At 47.2% G+C, this 14784-nt stretch overlaps 1 protein-coding gene across 14 annotated transcripts in view; it reads right to left on the reverse strand.

Annotated features, from left to right (window-relative positions):
* The window catches only part of DNAJB6 (DnaJ heat shock protein family (Hsp40) member B6), an 85560-nt gene that overhangs the window by 51962 nt on the left and 18814 nt on the right, over positions 1 to 14784 (reverse strand). For 12 of the 14 annotated variants that reach the window (XM_032642205.1, XM_032642204.1, XM_032642206.1 and 9 more), the window contains 4 exons: positions 14228 to 14337; positions 12250 to 12309; positions 11338 to 11448; positions 722 to 853 (listed from right to left, as the gene is read on the reverse strand). In XM_032642205.1, the coding sequence (XP_032498096.1) occupies positions 722 to 853; positions 11338 to 11448; positions 12250 to 12309; positions 14228 to 14337 (413 nt within the window). The remainder of the gene's footprint in view (positions 1 to 721; positions 854 to 11337; positions 11449 to 12249; positions 12310 to 14227; positions 14338 to 14784) is intronic. The other 2 variants (XM_032642209.1, XM_032642210.1) reach the window with 2 other exon arrangements.

Below are 14784 nucleotides of genomic sequence, written 5' to 3' on the forward strand. Positions count from 1 at the left end.
CATTGTGTGGGGTGGCCTGTACGAGGAGCACAGCCAGTTCTCACCACAGAGCGTTTAAACGAAAATGAGCCCCAGAAACACAGCAGCTCCTCTGTTGAGAGGAACTGGGTGAGCTTCAAAGAAAAGCTAAGATTACAATTCTTCAGGTGGAACACAGCGCTGCACCAGGCCGTGCGCACATGACTGCAGCTGGCGGACGGCCTCTACATCAACAGCTAAGCTCTGTGCGGCAGCGCGAACACAAGTGACCACGCCTCACCTGGGGACTCAGCTTGGCTCTGGTCACACAGAGACCTCATTAAAGCCCCGCCTCCTGACCCCATCAACCTGGACTCTCCTAAGATACTGGAATTTTTTTTAACTGCTGAGGTTAGATAAAAAAGGATTTAGTGAGATTGTCTAAGCGGGTTATTTCATAGTTATTTATCTCAAAACACCTTACTCCTAAAAAAAAAAAAAAAAAAAAAAAACACCTTACTCCTTTTAACCAGAAATTTCATTAAATGCTGGCCACCTTTAACAGTTAAGATCAGAAGTAGGTTTTCAAGTATAACATTCTTGGGAAGATTAGGAAAAAATGTAGGTTACTAAGCACAGCCTTGTACACATAAAAAATACTGGCAAATCTGCTAAGCTGTTCTACCAAAAGGCATTATACACATACTGCAAAGTGCCCGAACTAGAAGAGCACCGCACTGATGTCTGATCACACGTTTAGTACCTGTATCAAAAGAAGAAAATCCCCCTCCAAAAGAGGGAAATCCACTGAAAGTGGAGAAAAACGACCCCGTGCCTCGGTTCCGGCTTCCGCGGGGGCCCCTTCGATTCCCAAAGAAGTCCTCAAACGGGTCTTCTAAAAACAAACAAAAGTGCTTTGTGAAATCTTGATTCAATTTTGCTTTTTCACAGGAGAGCTTCAATAAGGGTTAATGCCTTATGATACACTGTTCCATTAGGAACAAAAAACTTACCAAGAAATTACAACAATGTAGCGTATCTACAGAGCAGCCAGAAGTCCATCTAACCAGCAGTTTTACTTACTTGTTTAATGCAACTAAAGCTAGAATGCATCAGGGATTTACAACAAACAAACAAAAAAACACAACACTATAAATATAAAACTCAAGGTCATCAATCTGCACTACAGACTTGGACAGAGAGCTGTTTTAACATAGCTTTTTACTGAAAGTTCTGGTAGACACTGTCCCAGCTGACGCCATTTAAAAGGTTAGGATTTCACACCTAAGCAGTCGTACTGCATGGAGTCTGGGTTGCCTTCTCCAAAGTCATTCAGGAATAAAAACAAAAACGGATTTTTCTAACATATTTACTTATAACGCAAGAGAACGCTGTAGCGAAGTGAGGCAAAATTTAACAGCCGGTGATTCTGAGCCAAGTGCTAAGGAATCCCTTCGACTTTTCTGTAAGCCTGACATCTCAAAAAAAATTTAGGAAGGATAAGCTGAAGTCAAATCTGAATAAATGTTAATTGGCAGACACTACATTATACTTTAATAGAAAATTACTGACGTGAATAGGCATCGTATTACTACTGGAGATGCTCCTGAAAATAAAAGCAAGATCAGCCTTGACAGTTTAGGGGCTTTTTTTGGTTGTTATTATCAATCAGTGAGCACCTACTGAAAACATGAATTACACAAGCTTTTAAAAAAATTCACTGAGGTTCTATGAAATTAATCAGCGCTATACTTTTTTTTTCGAAGAAACGGGAATTCTTTAAGAAATGAAAACAAGGACTCCTGATGGATGAGTAAGCTGGAAATGCACGTTGGGGAAAGAGAAAAGCAACCCACGACACACAAACTACAGAATCAGCACGGCATATTTTTAAGACAAGGCAAGAGTGACCAAAGCAGGAAGTTAATGCATTTGAGTAGTGAAATGAAAGAAATAAAAGTAAACAGAAAAATAAACACACAGTGAGCACAAAACCAAGTAGAAATTGAGATTCATGGCGCACTCGTGTTTACAGACAAATGTGACCTGAGCAGCGTGCCACACCCCCAGGGCAACCGGCAGTGACCTGAAAGGATGTGCGAGAGGTTACGTGCGCTGTTGCTCACAGACCCTGAGGAATGACCAAGGGCCAGGCAAGGCCAAGGCAGCTTAAACAATACTCAGAATGGGGGCGAGGAAAGGGGTGGCAAAACGACATGGCCGCACGCGCCTAGAGCCCGTGCTCTGCAACAAGAGCAGCCCCCGCTCGCCGCAGCTACAGAAAGCCTGTGCTCAGCAACGAAGACCCAAAAATAAATAAAAATTTTTTTAAAAGCAAAAAAAAAATAAAAACCTACAAGGCCTCTCTTAAATAAGAGAGCTATGCAAAGTACACGAAAACAGGCCTGAAGAAGCAAACATTTAGAAAACCTGGTCACTGGTGGCCTGTTGAGAGACCAGAAAGAAGGAATGCTAGAGGGAGAAGGAGTGAACATGTGCACAGAGACCAGGTCCACCACCCCAAAGGGGGCCCGAGCCCCACGCAGCACTGGGCAAGGGCCTCTGCTGTGAACAAGAAAGCTCCAGGGCCTGCTGGTCTTGCACTTAATTCCCACGTTCCACAGTAAACGCCACTGTTTTCAAACACAACTTTAAGAAATTCATTTACCAGCTACCTTGTGAACAGGGCTTACAGTCCCATTATTACCATATCTAGAAGTGTAAGTAGAAAAATGGACCATAAACTTTATCTAGAGCTGGAGACATTCTGTAAATTTCTTCAGAGACTTCATCCTGTTCAAATAAAATACAAGCGTTCTATTTACTAAGTCACCTTTTACCTTATTATCATGGCCTACACACCTGCAGGGACACATTCCCTATAGATCCGAGCTACAAGATGGCAGATAATTAACATTCCTATGTTACAACCACCCACGTTAAGACACACAAACGTAATATAACAAGTACAGTTTCAACTCACAGTGCAGTCATTTTCTCTTTCAAGCAGTAGCCGTTAAGAAGAATCTACAGGACCAGCTTTAGATTTTCACTATCCACATATGAGTTCCTAAACGATGTGCTGTTCTGCACATGCGCTAAAGTTTTAGTTTACACTGAATCACGTTGTTTGTGTCCTTCTGCAATGTTCCTTTTATTACTGCCGTAACAATCAGTTATGTTACAATTTAAGGTTCATACAGCAACTAAATCTTTAAAGGTCGTTCACAAGGCTTTGGAGACCAACTTAAACCAGTGTCCATGTGATACCACCACTGAACAAACGGTTGTAATTTGTTCACGTGAAGCTAAACTAAGCCTTTCATAATTATAAAATCACCTTCAGAAGCTGCTTCAAAAGCTGGCTGAGTAGTGTGCTGTAGGAAGGCCAGCTGGCTTTTCAAGTACATCTTCTTGTACTTTTGTATTCTTTTATTTTTAAAATCTTTTATCTCGCATATTTTTCTATTATACAGCCTAAATATGACTTTCTACAATTCAAGTAGTCACCGTATTTTAACGTGTAGTTTCAGATATTACAGTTAACCCTAAAAATGAAAAGTCTCATTTGTAACAGTCATGGTGACACCAAAAAACACATTAAATAAAATGTCATGATTATAGTGATGTGTTGTTAACAGGTGCCACTGTGAGATCAGGCAAGTCCTTATTAAGAGCTTCCCATCACTGGCTGCTGCTGGTTTGGGGCGTATGGACCATGAGCTTTTACGATCTTCAGCCCCCAAGCTAAATACAATTTTTAAAGACCCTTCAATCCAGCAATTCAATTCTACTTCAGGGAAATCAACTCATCAAACATGGAAATAACTTACTATACTAAAGGAGTCCAAAGCATTTATAGTGAAAACTGAAACTTACCTAATTTTCCAAAAGAGTAAATGAATGGAGAGCATGTTAAATGCAAGTATTTGAATGGTCATCAAGTTTACGCTTTAGAAAAAGGCAGAAGAGAACATATATATATATATATATATATATATATATATATATATATATATACACACACACATCCCAACTATAATATCTGAAAAATGTTGACAGTGGACTTTCAATTGGTGGTAAGACAAAGTTTGATTCCCCCTCCCTCCTTTTTATCTCATTTATGTTTTCCAATTTCTTACGTTGAGTTTGTGTTATATTATTATTTTTGAGGTTAAAAAAGGGGCAAATACTGCATTTACTCTAAGTTTTAATGAGACATGTCAACATAACCAAATATTCTACCAAGTACTTCTTTACTTTCACTCCCCCAGGGATACAGAACCACACCGCCAGCCGAGGTGCCTGGTGGGCAAAGGGAACATGGACCAGGCGGAAGAAGGAGGTAGTTACAGACAGCAGCTGCGCCCACAGGCCCTGTCACAGAAACAAGGGGTGCAGCTGCCGAGTGTACTTCCTCCTCATTGCTTTATGGATACTTTGTGCACACATGGTATTCATAAACACTGAGCACAGCTTTATCTTCTTGCCTCTTTTACCCCCTTATCACATCACATCACATCAAATGCAGGCTTTGCATCACAGTGTTTCAGCTATGGGACAAGGAGAAAGGTAAGTTCAAGGACCTTACCTCCTATGTGGGAGAAAGGTTAGCGCATTCTCGATTACATGCAGGACAGCCATCACATTAGGCACGATTACGATCTTGCTATTGTCTCCATTTGGAGATTAAGCGTGGTTTAAGGAGATAACGAGTGTGGGTGCCAAGCTGGGAGGGAGCGGACAGCTTCTGTGTGTCAACTTGAAGGGGCCACAGCACCCAGCTATTGGGTGCATCTCCGAGGGTGTTCTCAGGTGAGATGACCGTTCACATCAGTAGGCTGATTAGAGCAGACTGGCCTCCCCAACGTGGGCAGGCCCCATCCCATCAGCTAAAGGGCTGAATAGACCAAAAGGCCAACCCTCCCCGCTCTCCCCTGCCAAACACGAGAGAATTCTCCTGCCTGATGGCTTCTGAACCGGAACACTGATGGCACTTCTAGCCTGATGGAGTCAAACTGGGACATCAGCTCTGCAGATTCTGAAAGTGTCCATCTTCATAATCAAATGAGCCAATTCCTTATACTAAATTTCTTCAGAGAGAGATATAGAGATACACACCCTGTTGGATCTATCTCTCTGGACAACCTAAATACATTTCTAAAAGACTTCCTAAATTCTGTGTCCTTGGTCCTTTTAGAAGGGTCTCTAGCCAGGTCTTTATCCCGTAACAATGCTGTGCTGTGAGATACAAATATTACAGGAAACAGGCACATGCCTACCCTATGATTTAACTCTCTCCTTCCAGTGTCTCAGGCGTCCTGGATCAAGCACACCTCTACAACTTGGTAAGATCCTGCGCTTCTCTCAGAAGTGCTGAATGCAATCCGTGAAGGCGATATTTGCAGAACACTAAACTGATCAACACCCTAAGTAACGATGTCAAACTTACGACAAAAAGTACACTGCACTGAATGCTGTGAAAAAATTAAGCGCAAACCGGGACAAATGTTTACACGCATACATACATAGAGGAAGACTTAAGGAAAAAACTAAGTGCAAAGACGTTTAGAGACACACATTTTCTTAAATTTTACCAAAATTCAGTATCTGACAGAAGAGTAACCACACCACAATGGTTGGCTGAAACCAACTCAAGCCAAATACTGATATCCACACCAAACGCCAAGAGACGCAAAGCCAAGTGCCATGATTACCAGCACTCTTCCCTCTGTCCCAAAGGAAACATTTCAGTGAACACAAAACCCAAGCGAGGGAGAGGCCTGCGTTGGTGACTTAGGGCAGCAGCCGGTCCCTCCCTTATGGCCGCACACCATCAAGTTCCCAGGCACACACACAAAAAAACTGCACAAAAAAGGATAACACCATAAACTCGAAAAAGCATCCTGGGCATTTCAAACAAAGGAAAATCACACTGTACTACAGTTTCAAAGCTCAACTACAGCAACCCTTAGGAAAGGGGAAACACTTGAAATTCAAAGGCCATGGGGAGCAGACAGATCTCAACGTGATAATCTCCCAGCTAATCCCAACACCACAAACAAAAACCAAAACACTCCTTTCACGACAACTCCAAGTTTTAAAATGTTTTTTTCTCATATTCAGAAGTAGAAAACAACGTATTTGAAAAGAATCTGAAACAGAAACGGAAACAAATCAGAAACACGGCCACAGGGTGATGCGAGATTGGAACCCTGGGGAGGATGGGTTTGGGACACGTCTCCGTGGCTGAACCAGCATCGGGGTGGTGCCTGGCACTGAACAGTAAGCAGGTAATAAATACATGCCAAGTGAACAGCATACTTTCAATTCTGCATGCAACTACTGTGTTACAAAATGCAATTTCTAGTTTCATCACAGGTCTCGTAGGGGCACTGTATTTTCTAGTGATTACAAAAACCTGACCAAGCCAAGGGTCCCAAATACACACCCTGGACCCAAACCACCCTATCTCAGACGCCAGCAGAGGTCTGGGCTCCCTGAGACTCTCTGTCCCTCTCAGGAGTCTGTGAGGGTCAGTGTGCGGCCCGTCTCGCCAGGGTCCCTTCTCTCTCTTGGTGCCATGTGCCCCCTCACAAACCACTAGGGAGCCACCCGCCCAGCACCTGAGGCCGGGGGAGCACAGCTCCAGGAGGAAGAGAAGGTGAGCAAGCCCTACATGGACTCGGGGAGCTCTGCCCTGGGTGGCACCGGGAGCTCCATTAAACCCTCAAAATTAACTCGTGGCAGGTGCTGGCTTCCCCGGGGGAGATGATCCAAACCTCAGGGCTGCTGCTCTTGTGCCCAGAAAACCACCGAGCATGCCCTCTTCAGGAAACCCTTTCCCCTCCCGCTGGGGATGGGCTGGGGCCTGGCGCAGAGGAACACGAGGCCCGCCGGCACGGCACCCACCCTCGCCCAACTATCTTCGAACGCCTGCTGCCCGTTCCGACAGAAGACTTCCCAAACACGGACAGAGCCACCCTCCTGTCCTCCTGGCCACAGCACCCCTCCCCCAGCGTGGGGGACCAGGGGCTTCATAGTCGTTTTAAGTCTCGCGCAAAGTGTTTTTCTTTTAACTCCTTTAGCAGGAAACTCTACACGCTGCTGGTGTGGACCTGAAGCCTTACTCCTTGCCGCCTTTCCAATTCCACGCGTGCAGGTCTGTGCAGGTGGAGCCTGGGTGCACGGGACGGGGGCACGCTGGCCACCGGGTCTCAGGCCCACCCGGGGGGTCACCACCCAGGCCCTGCTTCTCCCAAGGGCCTCTCCCACCGCCGCAGCTGCGCTCTCCCACGTCCAGCTCCTCTCAGCGCGCCTGACTTCAAAGGCTTCCCCTCTCAAAATGTGCTGTTCCTAAACCGCAGGACAAGTCTTCACACGTTATACCGTCAACGGGGCCCCCATCGATAGCGGCCTTCCTAACCCACAGGCCAGTGACTGTGACCTCATGTGGGAAGTAGGGCTTCTGCAGACGATCCAGTTACAAGCTCTCCCGGGTGGCCCTGATCCCATGTCACTAGTGTCCCTATAAAAAGGGACATTTGGACACGCAGAGGGAACACGATGTGAAGACACAGAAAGGACCATCTGAGGCCACCAGAAGCTGGAAGAGGCCTGGGGAGGGACCCAGCCAGGCGCACCGTCTCAGGCTCCAACCTCGGGGTCTGCTGTTCCCGCAGCTCGGACACTAGCACAGGCGCTGCCTCGGGCTGTGACATGGCTTCCCCGTGGAGGGTGGCCTGCAGGGCGTCCCAGGCCCCTGTGCGTCTCCACTCACCTCCACAACGGCCGCGGGGAGCCGCCCAAGGACGGTCAGGCACTAGCAGCAGGAAGTCTATTCCAGACACACTGTGGGCAGGGAGTCAGGCCCCCGCTCACCGCACAGCCCACCGGGGCAGGAGCAGGGCCTCGAGCTCGGCCCGCGTCCTCACACCCCTCAGGCCCCCGGGGGCCCGTCCTCACTGGAGGTGACCTCCAGGCCCTTGCTGGGGAGCCCGCCACGCCCCGCCCCGCCCCACCCCACCGGGCTCCTCGTCACCTCGCTGGCTACCACCCCCAGGGCCTCGCTGGCCTCCACCACCACCTCCTCCCCAGGCTCCAGCTCCTTGCCAGCCGCCTCCGTGACCCTGGAGGAGGACAAAACGACCGGCTCACGACCCCCCACGCCTGGCTGCACCCCTCCCTCTGCAGCCCCGCCTGCCTGCGCTGCACCCACGCCCCCTCCTCTCCCCTCCTCGGCCGGGTGCCCACGCAGGACCCGCACCCACACGGATGGGACACGAGCGAAGTGAACTCACTCTCGCTCGGGAAGAGGCTTTCGGTTTCAGAGCCTGGTTTTGGCTAGCCAACCAGAGGGTACGAGTCAGGAGAAATGCCTCCCAGACAGCATTTCCTGCTAGGCTGTAATGGTCGAAGCTTTTCCATCTCAGAACATCATTCTAGCAAGTAACGGGCTCCTCCAGTAATAAACAAACGACGAGACCGCCCTAATTCACATCAGGGTAATCCCTGCTCATTAGTTCTTTCCAAGTAACACGCTCCTAAGGCCAGTTCTGTGCATGCTCTGCATTCGGGAAGGTCAGCCTTGAAAGGTCGGCCTGCATCCCCCACTGCAGAGCCAGTCTTCAGTGTCTTAGAAATGGTTTCCCCTGCCTCTCTGGGAAGGCGTCTGTCAAGGAGGCCCACGTCCTCTTCCCACCACATAACATTCCTTGCAGCGTGGCAGTCTGTGCGGCACCCCTCAGGCCTCAATCCTTCCCACCAGCTCTGGTTCTTCAAGTCTCCTCCCCTTTCATCTGGCGAGTCTGAAGTCAGAGGGTTTTATACTCTGATAAACGCAAAGCGACGCTCAGAATGTCTCTTAACAGGTTTTGAGCTACTCTTTTTGTTTTGGAAAACGGGAGCGGAAAAAAGTTGGTCGTGTGAAAAATTAAGATGAAAAACGAACACACCCACTATAAATGGACGTTATAACCGGGTTGATCTGGATACTGAGAAACATCCACTAAATCACTGCTAAAGCAGAAAACCCCCAACCCTAGGTTCACTCGGATCTGCACTGAACATACCGCCATCGGGCCGCACTGTTACTTCATACATGCAGCAGCCGTGGCGCAGATTCTCTTCCTGTGTGTAAACCCTGAGAGCCTGAAAATGGAAGTCACCTAGAACACCTACAAGAATGGACTGGACAAGTTATCGCTGCCACGCTAATCATGAGAAACATGGGAAACGCCTAGCGCTACAACGTGAGCAACGCTGCATCTCAAACAGAGGGCCCGAGAGTCTAGATCTACAGGACGACTAGGTCTCTCCTAAACTGGACTCTGAATCCAACGGCAGAAATTTCCACCGTACGTCCTGCAATCTGTAACTCTTCTAAGCGAATTACATACGCACATAAAGATTTCTTTCTATACACGAACCTCAGTTTAGAAGGTGTGGAAATCAGTACTCACGATGGGATTACACACGCACATGAAGATTTCTTTCTATACACGAACCTCAGTTTAGAAGGTGTGGAAATCAGTACTCACGATGGGATTACACACGCACATGAAGATTTCTTTCTATACACGAATCTCAGTTTAGAAGGTGTGGAAATCAGTACTCACGATGGGCGAGAACCACATGCTACCTAACTCACCCACGTCTGGTTATCATCTCTACCCCTTCTTCACTCTAGAAAGAGCGGCTCAAGGAAAATCATTTTTCATGAGAAAGCTTGGCCTGTCAGATTTTTCTCCCAAGGAAAACAAAACCTGGCTACTGTTCAAGCACTATGGGACTCTTCCCTTGAGAAGCCCTCTAAGTGATGAAGAAGCACGTATGAGCCGCCGGCCACAGCCCTGGCAAGGGCAGCCTGCTCTGCCTTCTCTGCCACCCCCATCACAGCTCGAGGTGGCAGAGACCGGGCCAATTTCACCCAGCACTGCCCTGCTCCCCAAAATAACACATCTGGAGCTCGCTAAAGGTTGTAATGAGACACAAGGTAATTTTAAGACGGGAAAGATCATTAAAACTGTTTGTGCTTTTCTTACAGTAAGATATCTTACCAATATAAGGGAAAATTAATAAAGGACATAATTATGTTTTGTATCATATTTATAGGGAGCCTTCCCAATACATATTTCTGCTTATGGTAGCAGTAATTAATGCAAAAAATAAAGTCTTTAAAAAAGATGACATAGTCTCCTCCCCCATCCCATTGGAACACTCCCCTGCTTAGCTTTTGTTGTTACATTTGTCTGTGAAAACGCTAATATACGCTACTATACGTACACACCTTTCCTCCATAAGCTACTTTCTTAAAAAGTAAAGCCATACAACAGTAAAAAATAAGGAAATGCAGAAACTAACACACCGTTGTAAAGCAATTTACTCCAATAAAGATGCTAAAATAAATAAATAAGGACAGTCTCTCTGAACCCCCATCTGAAATAAACTGAAGGACCGCGCCAGGTAAAAGGCCCAACACCTACCAGACACGGTAGCGCCTTACTCCTCTTCGTGCCTGCGATGGGCAGGATCCACCGGTTCCCGTGTTAGCTGCAGACAGAACTGCTGTTCTTGTCTCCCTCCTGAGGGGCTGCAGGTGGCGTTCAGCCTTGTCGACCAGGCTCCAGGCAATGAAGCTCGGAGCAAACACAGGGTATGTCTCCCCCTCCAGGAGCCAAAGACAACAGTGGCCTCAGCAGCACATGCTGAATGAACCCTGACCTCTCGAGTCGCCCAGCACACAGGACGTTCCTGACACCAGACCCTAACATGAGCTCCCGACACTCTGCCTCTAGTCGGGCACCAGGACCAAGAGGTGCAGCGGATGGGAAACCCTCTCCTACAATGAAACAGCAGCTACAGCAGGACGGTCTCCTTTGGCAAAGCTATTCTCTCAGAGACGAACATCTGTGATGCCTTGCTCTAGAGGTGTCCTTTCTTTTCAAAAACTACAAACTCGATAGTCCTAACACCACAAATTAGAAAAACAAGTTTATAGATCAAATGTCTTCTGAACAATATGTGCCCCGATACTTAGCGTTTCTAACCAGACTATTACACACAGAGCTCATCGTCCGACCAGGAACAGCATTTCTGAGCCCCCCGTGCCCACATCCTTCCCACTGCAGAGGTAGTTCAGCAGAGCCAGACACAGCCAAGGAAATGAGTACATGAGAGCCTTCATTATGTAAGCACGCGAGGTGTAAAATTCAGGGAAGTGTTCTGAAGGGAGGAGGAGAAGGGGTTTAGTTAAACTCCTACACTGCTCAGACAGCAAGTTTAAGGACAAGCTACAACTGCGGCTACACAGAACGCGTATGTCTGTCTTCGCGAGTCACGGACACATTATGTAACCAACGACGCAGATGATGAACTTACCGAAGAAGTCGAATGAAAACGGGTCCCTTCCACCAAAAAATTCCCTGAAGACATCATCTGGGTTTCGGAATGTGAAGCCAAACTGAAACGGACCGTCGAAATGACTTCCACCTGCAGGAGCAAAGCACAGCTCTGTTACGGGTTCCTGCTCGCGGCTGACACACAACCACTTGTCTACAGAACACTCGATTGCAGTATAAATCATGATCTCAAAAGGAAAATGTCTCAGAAACCTGAGGCTCTCTCAAGCCCTACCGAGATCAAAACCACCTGAGCCCAGAGCTGGGCGACGCGCCTGGACGTCAGCGTTCCTGAGCTGCACACAGCACGAGGGCTGCCTCACCATCTCTAAGTGTGTCACCAGCACACAGTATAACACTATTTTTATTCTTTGTTGTGAAACTTCACGTAAGCCAAGCACATAAACATTCACTCATACGTGTGTACGGTCAGTTTGGAGCGTGAATGTCCAAATGCCCACTGTGGAGCCGGAAGGACAGCAGATCGCTGCAGGAACTTTTCATCAAAAATACACACGTCTAGGCCTCACCACCAGAGGCAGTTACTTTGGCGAAAGAATCTGCTTTTTTAAACCCTGAGGCTATTTTGACATACCAGGTACTGCTCTCGGGGTACAAACTCATGACGTGAGGTTTTACAGTATTTCCTATCTACAAAATGTACACCAATATACACTTCCTAGTATAACGAGATTTTTAATAGGCTTTTTCCGTGTTATCAATTTCTCCTCCCTTCCCCCATCCAGCCCACCCTCCAGACTGCGTTTGTATTTACTGAAACATGAGTGTCCAAGAGAAATAACACACTGAACCCCCATAAGACCCTTTGCCGTCAGACCACCTCCACTTGTCACTACAAGGCCAAGAGAAAGACCAACGTGTACACACGTACCTCCACCACCACCGTTTAATCCTTCTTTGCCGTATTTGTCATAGATGTCCCGTTTTTTAGCTATAAATTTAAAAAGACAAGTCAGTAAAGACCAAGTTGTTCTTTGCCCTCAAAATTCAATAAAGTGTTTCCAAAGTTGTAAACCCAAAGACCCGCTGTGGTTCTCAATTTCCACGATCAATTTTAAAGAGCTAGGCCTCCCTTACTGTAGATGAAAAGGCAAAAGAGGGAACATCTAAGTGCTTCTCTCCCTTAAAAACAACTCGAAACGTTTTTAAGTACTACGAAGTTTAAAACATTTATTTCACTCTACTGCTCACTGCGCCCATGCATACTACATCAAAACCCCACCATAAAGTTGCAAAACGATTCCAACCCTAGACATGTACCTTCTTACTACAAAGTCCAACTGGGGGATAAGATCTGTGGCACAAAGAGGAACAGGACAGGGACTTGGTGAGGGCAGAAAGGAGACGAACTAAGTAACAGCCAGAGTAAGAGCCAACCCAAAGCCTACAGCTTGATCACCCTGGTCTAAGGCAAGAGCCCACCCAAGCCTTGATGATGGTCTACTATCCCTGGTCATCTTATCATTTGTGTTCTAGAATAAAAACAACTACGATGCAGCCCTGCTCAGACGTACAGGTTCTTTTCATACACAATGTGTGTTCCCCTAAAGTCTCATGTTCTACAAAATCGTGTGGTAAAATAACAGGAGTTTATGGGGAAACAAGTGTAGAAGCAAAGCATTTACAGCCTGTTTTTGGTAATCAGAGACTTGTAAGAACAGTAACTGTCTATCTGTGAAGGTAACTCCTGGGATTGAAGGCTGAATAAGAGAACATGAAAAATACACTCGCCCTCACCAAAAAAAACAAAAAAGCAGCATCTTTATGGGAGTTTAAAGGTTCTCTTTCTACCAGAAATCAAGCTTGACTTTAGTCCTCCATTTTTCTAGTGTCCCTGGTCCGTGAAATCCGCAGATCTGGGAGTGCTGGATCAGCACATGAACACCAGGACAAAGACAAGGACAACGACAAGGACAACAAGGACAAAAGCTACTTGTGAAATAAGACGACTAGGCCTTCCTTCAAAATAAAGTGGGAGGGGCTATTAGGACATAAGTAAGATGGTCCCGTGTCAACACAGGTGTCACCACGGGATAAGATGGTCAGCTGTCAACACGGGTGACAGTCACATGGAGCTGGTTCTAAAATCAGAACTCTCTTTTAACAGTGAACCTGGCTACATGTAGTGACACTTGGAGCAAAGGGTCCACTCCCTGTGGCCAGTGAGTCCGCCTCTCATCTTTTACAGTCTCCGCCTCGACTCATACCAGGCCCTCCTGTACTGCTTCCTGGCAAGGTGGTGTCAGCAGTTCTCCAGTCTTCTCCCTATCACACGGCCCACACACAACGCTTCTCTTACCAAGAAGCCGGGGAATCTATCTGGCTGACAGCTACCTTCCGCATGACCCCTGAAACTAAGCCAGCAGATCTGACTTTCAGTTCCATTCAATACCTAAGCTCTAGACCTGGGGAGGGAAACCTACAAGCTGCGAAGTCTGAACCAGAGCTGTACGCGCAATGCCTGATTTCCTGACGCGCAGGAGATCCTTTCGAGCAGAAGCCAGCACATTCACACAGGGTGTTCAGCAGGGCAACGGGGATGAGAGGTCACGATACCAACTACACAAGTGGCCTCCACCGCACCCACAGAGACCCAGACAGATTCCCGCGACCTGACCTGTCCCGTCAGTCCCCAGACCAGGGGTCAGGACTGCTTTAAAAGAGCCACCCTAGGAGAAGTCTAGAGGCCAGGGTGCCCACAGCACTCACGGCTAACCTACCAGGTGGCTGCCAGGAACAGGAATGTCAAGTGTGCACAAGAAAGACCCTTCTCGTTGTCCCACAGCTCACTCAACCACCCCTCCGTCCGCAGGCCCTGGGGAGGGCACAGTCCACGCTGGACTACTCACCATCCGACAACACCTCATACGCCTCGGCTACTTGTTTGAATTTTCTCTCCGCTTCTTCTTTATTCTCAGGATTTTTATCTGGATGCCACTTCAGTGCCAGTTTCCTGTATCTTAAAAGGAGTAAAAGGGTCCTGATCAATCCAATGTCCAGAAAGCCAGTGGACTTTCAAACATAATTAAGCAAAAAAATCACAGCTGCAAACTAGCGAGATTAACCTTAGTCTCTATTGTAACATCTCCCTTTCTGCCAGAATGAAAAAAAAGGTTCTAAAATCGACAGCATAATACAAACCCACATCTAGAGATAAAAAAAGTTTTTAAAATGTGTGAGGACCAAAGTATGGGCAGCATGCACTCATGGTGCTAAGGCTGAGAAAATGGAGCGCGTGCAGACAAAGGCCTTGCTCCCTGAGGAAGGAGCCAACGTGACTGGCCCTATCCCTACGTCCCCATCGCCTGACCAGCCCATTACTTTCGCATCAGTGGGCGAAGGTGGGCCACTGGCCACAGCACAGTGGAATATTCCAGCATCTTTCACGACTTGAGATTTGAATTCA

Source organism: Phocoena sinus, chromosome 9 (assembly GCF_008692025.1).
Source record: "Phocoena sinus isolate mPhoSin1 chromosome 9, mPhoSin1.pri, whole genome shotgun sequence".
NCBI classification, from domain to species: Eukaryota; Metazoa; Chordata; class Mammalia; order Artiodactyla; family Phocoenidae; genus Phocoena; species Phocoena sinus.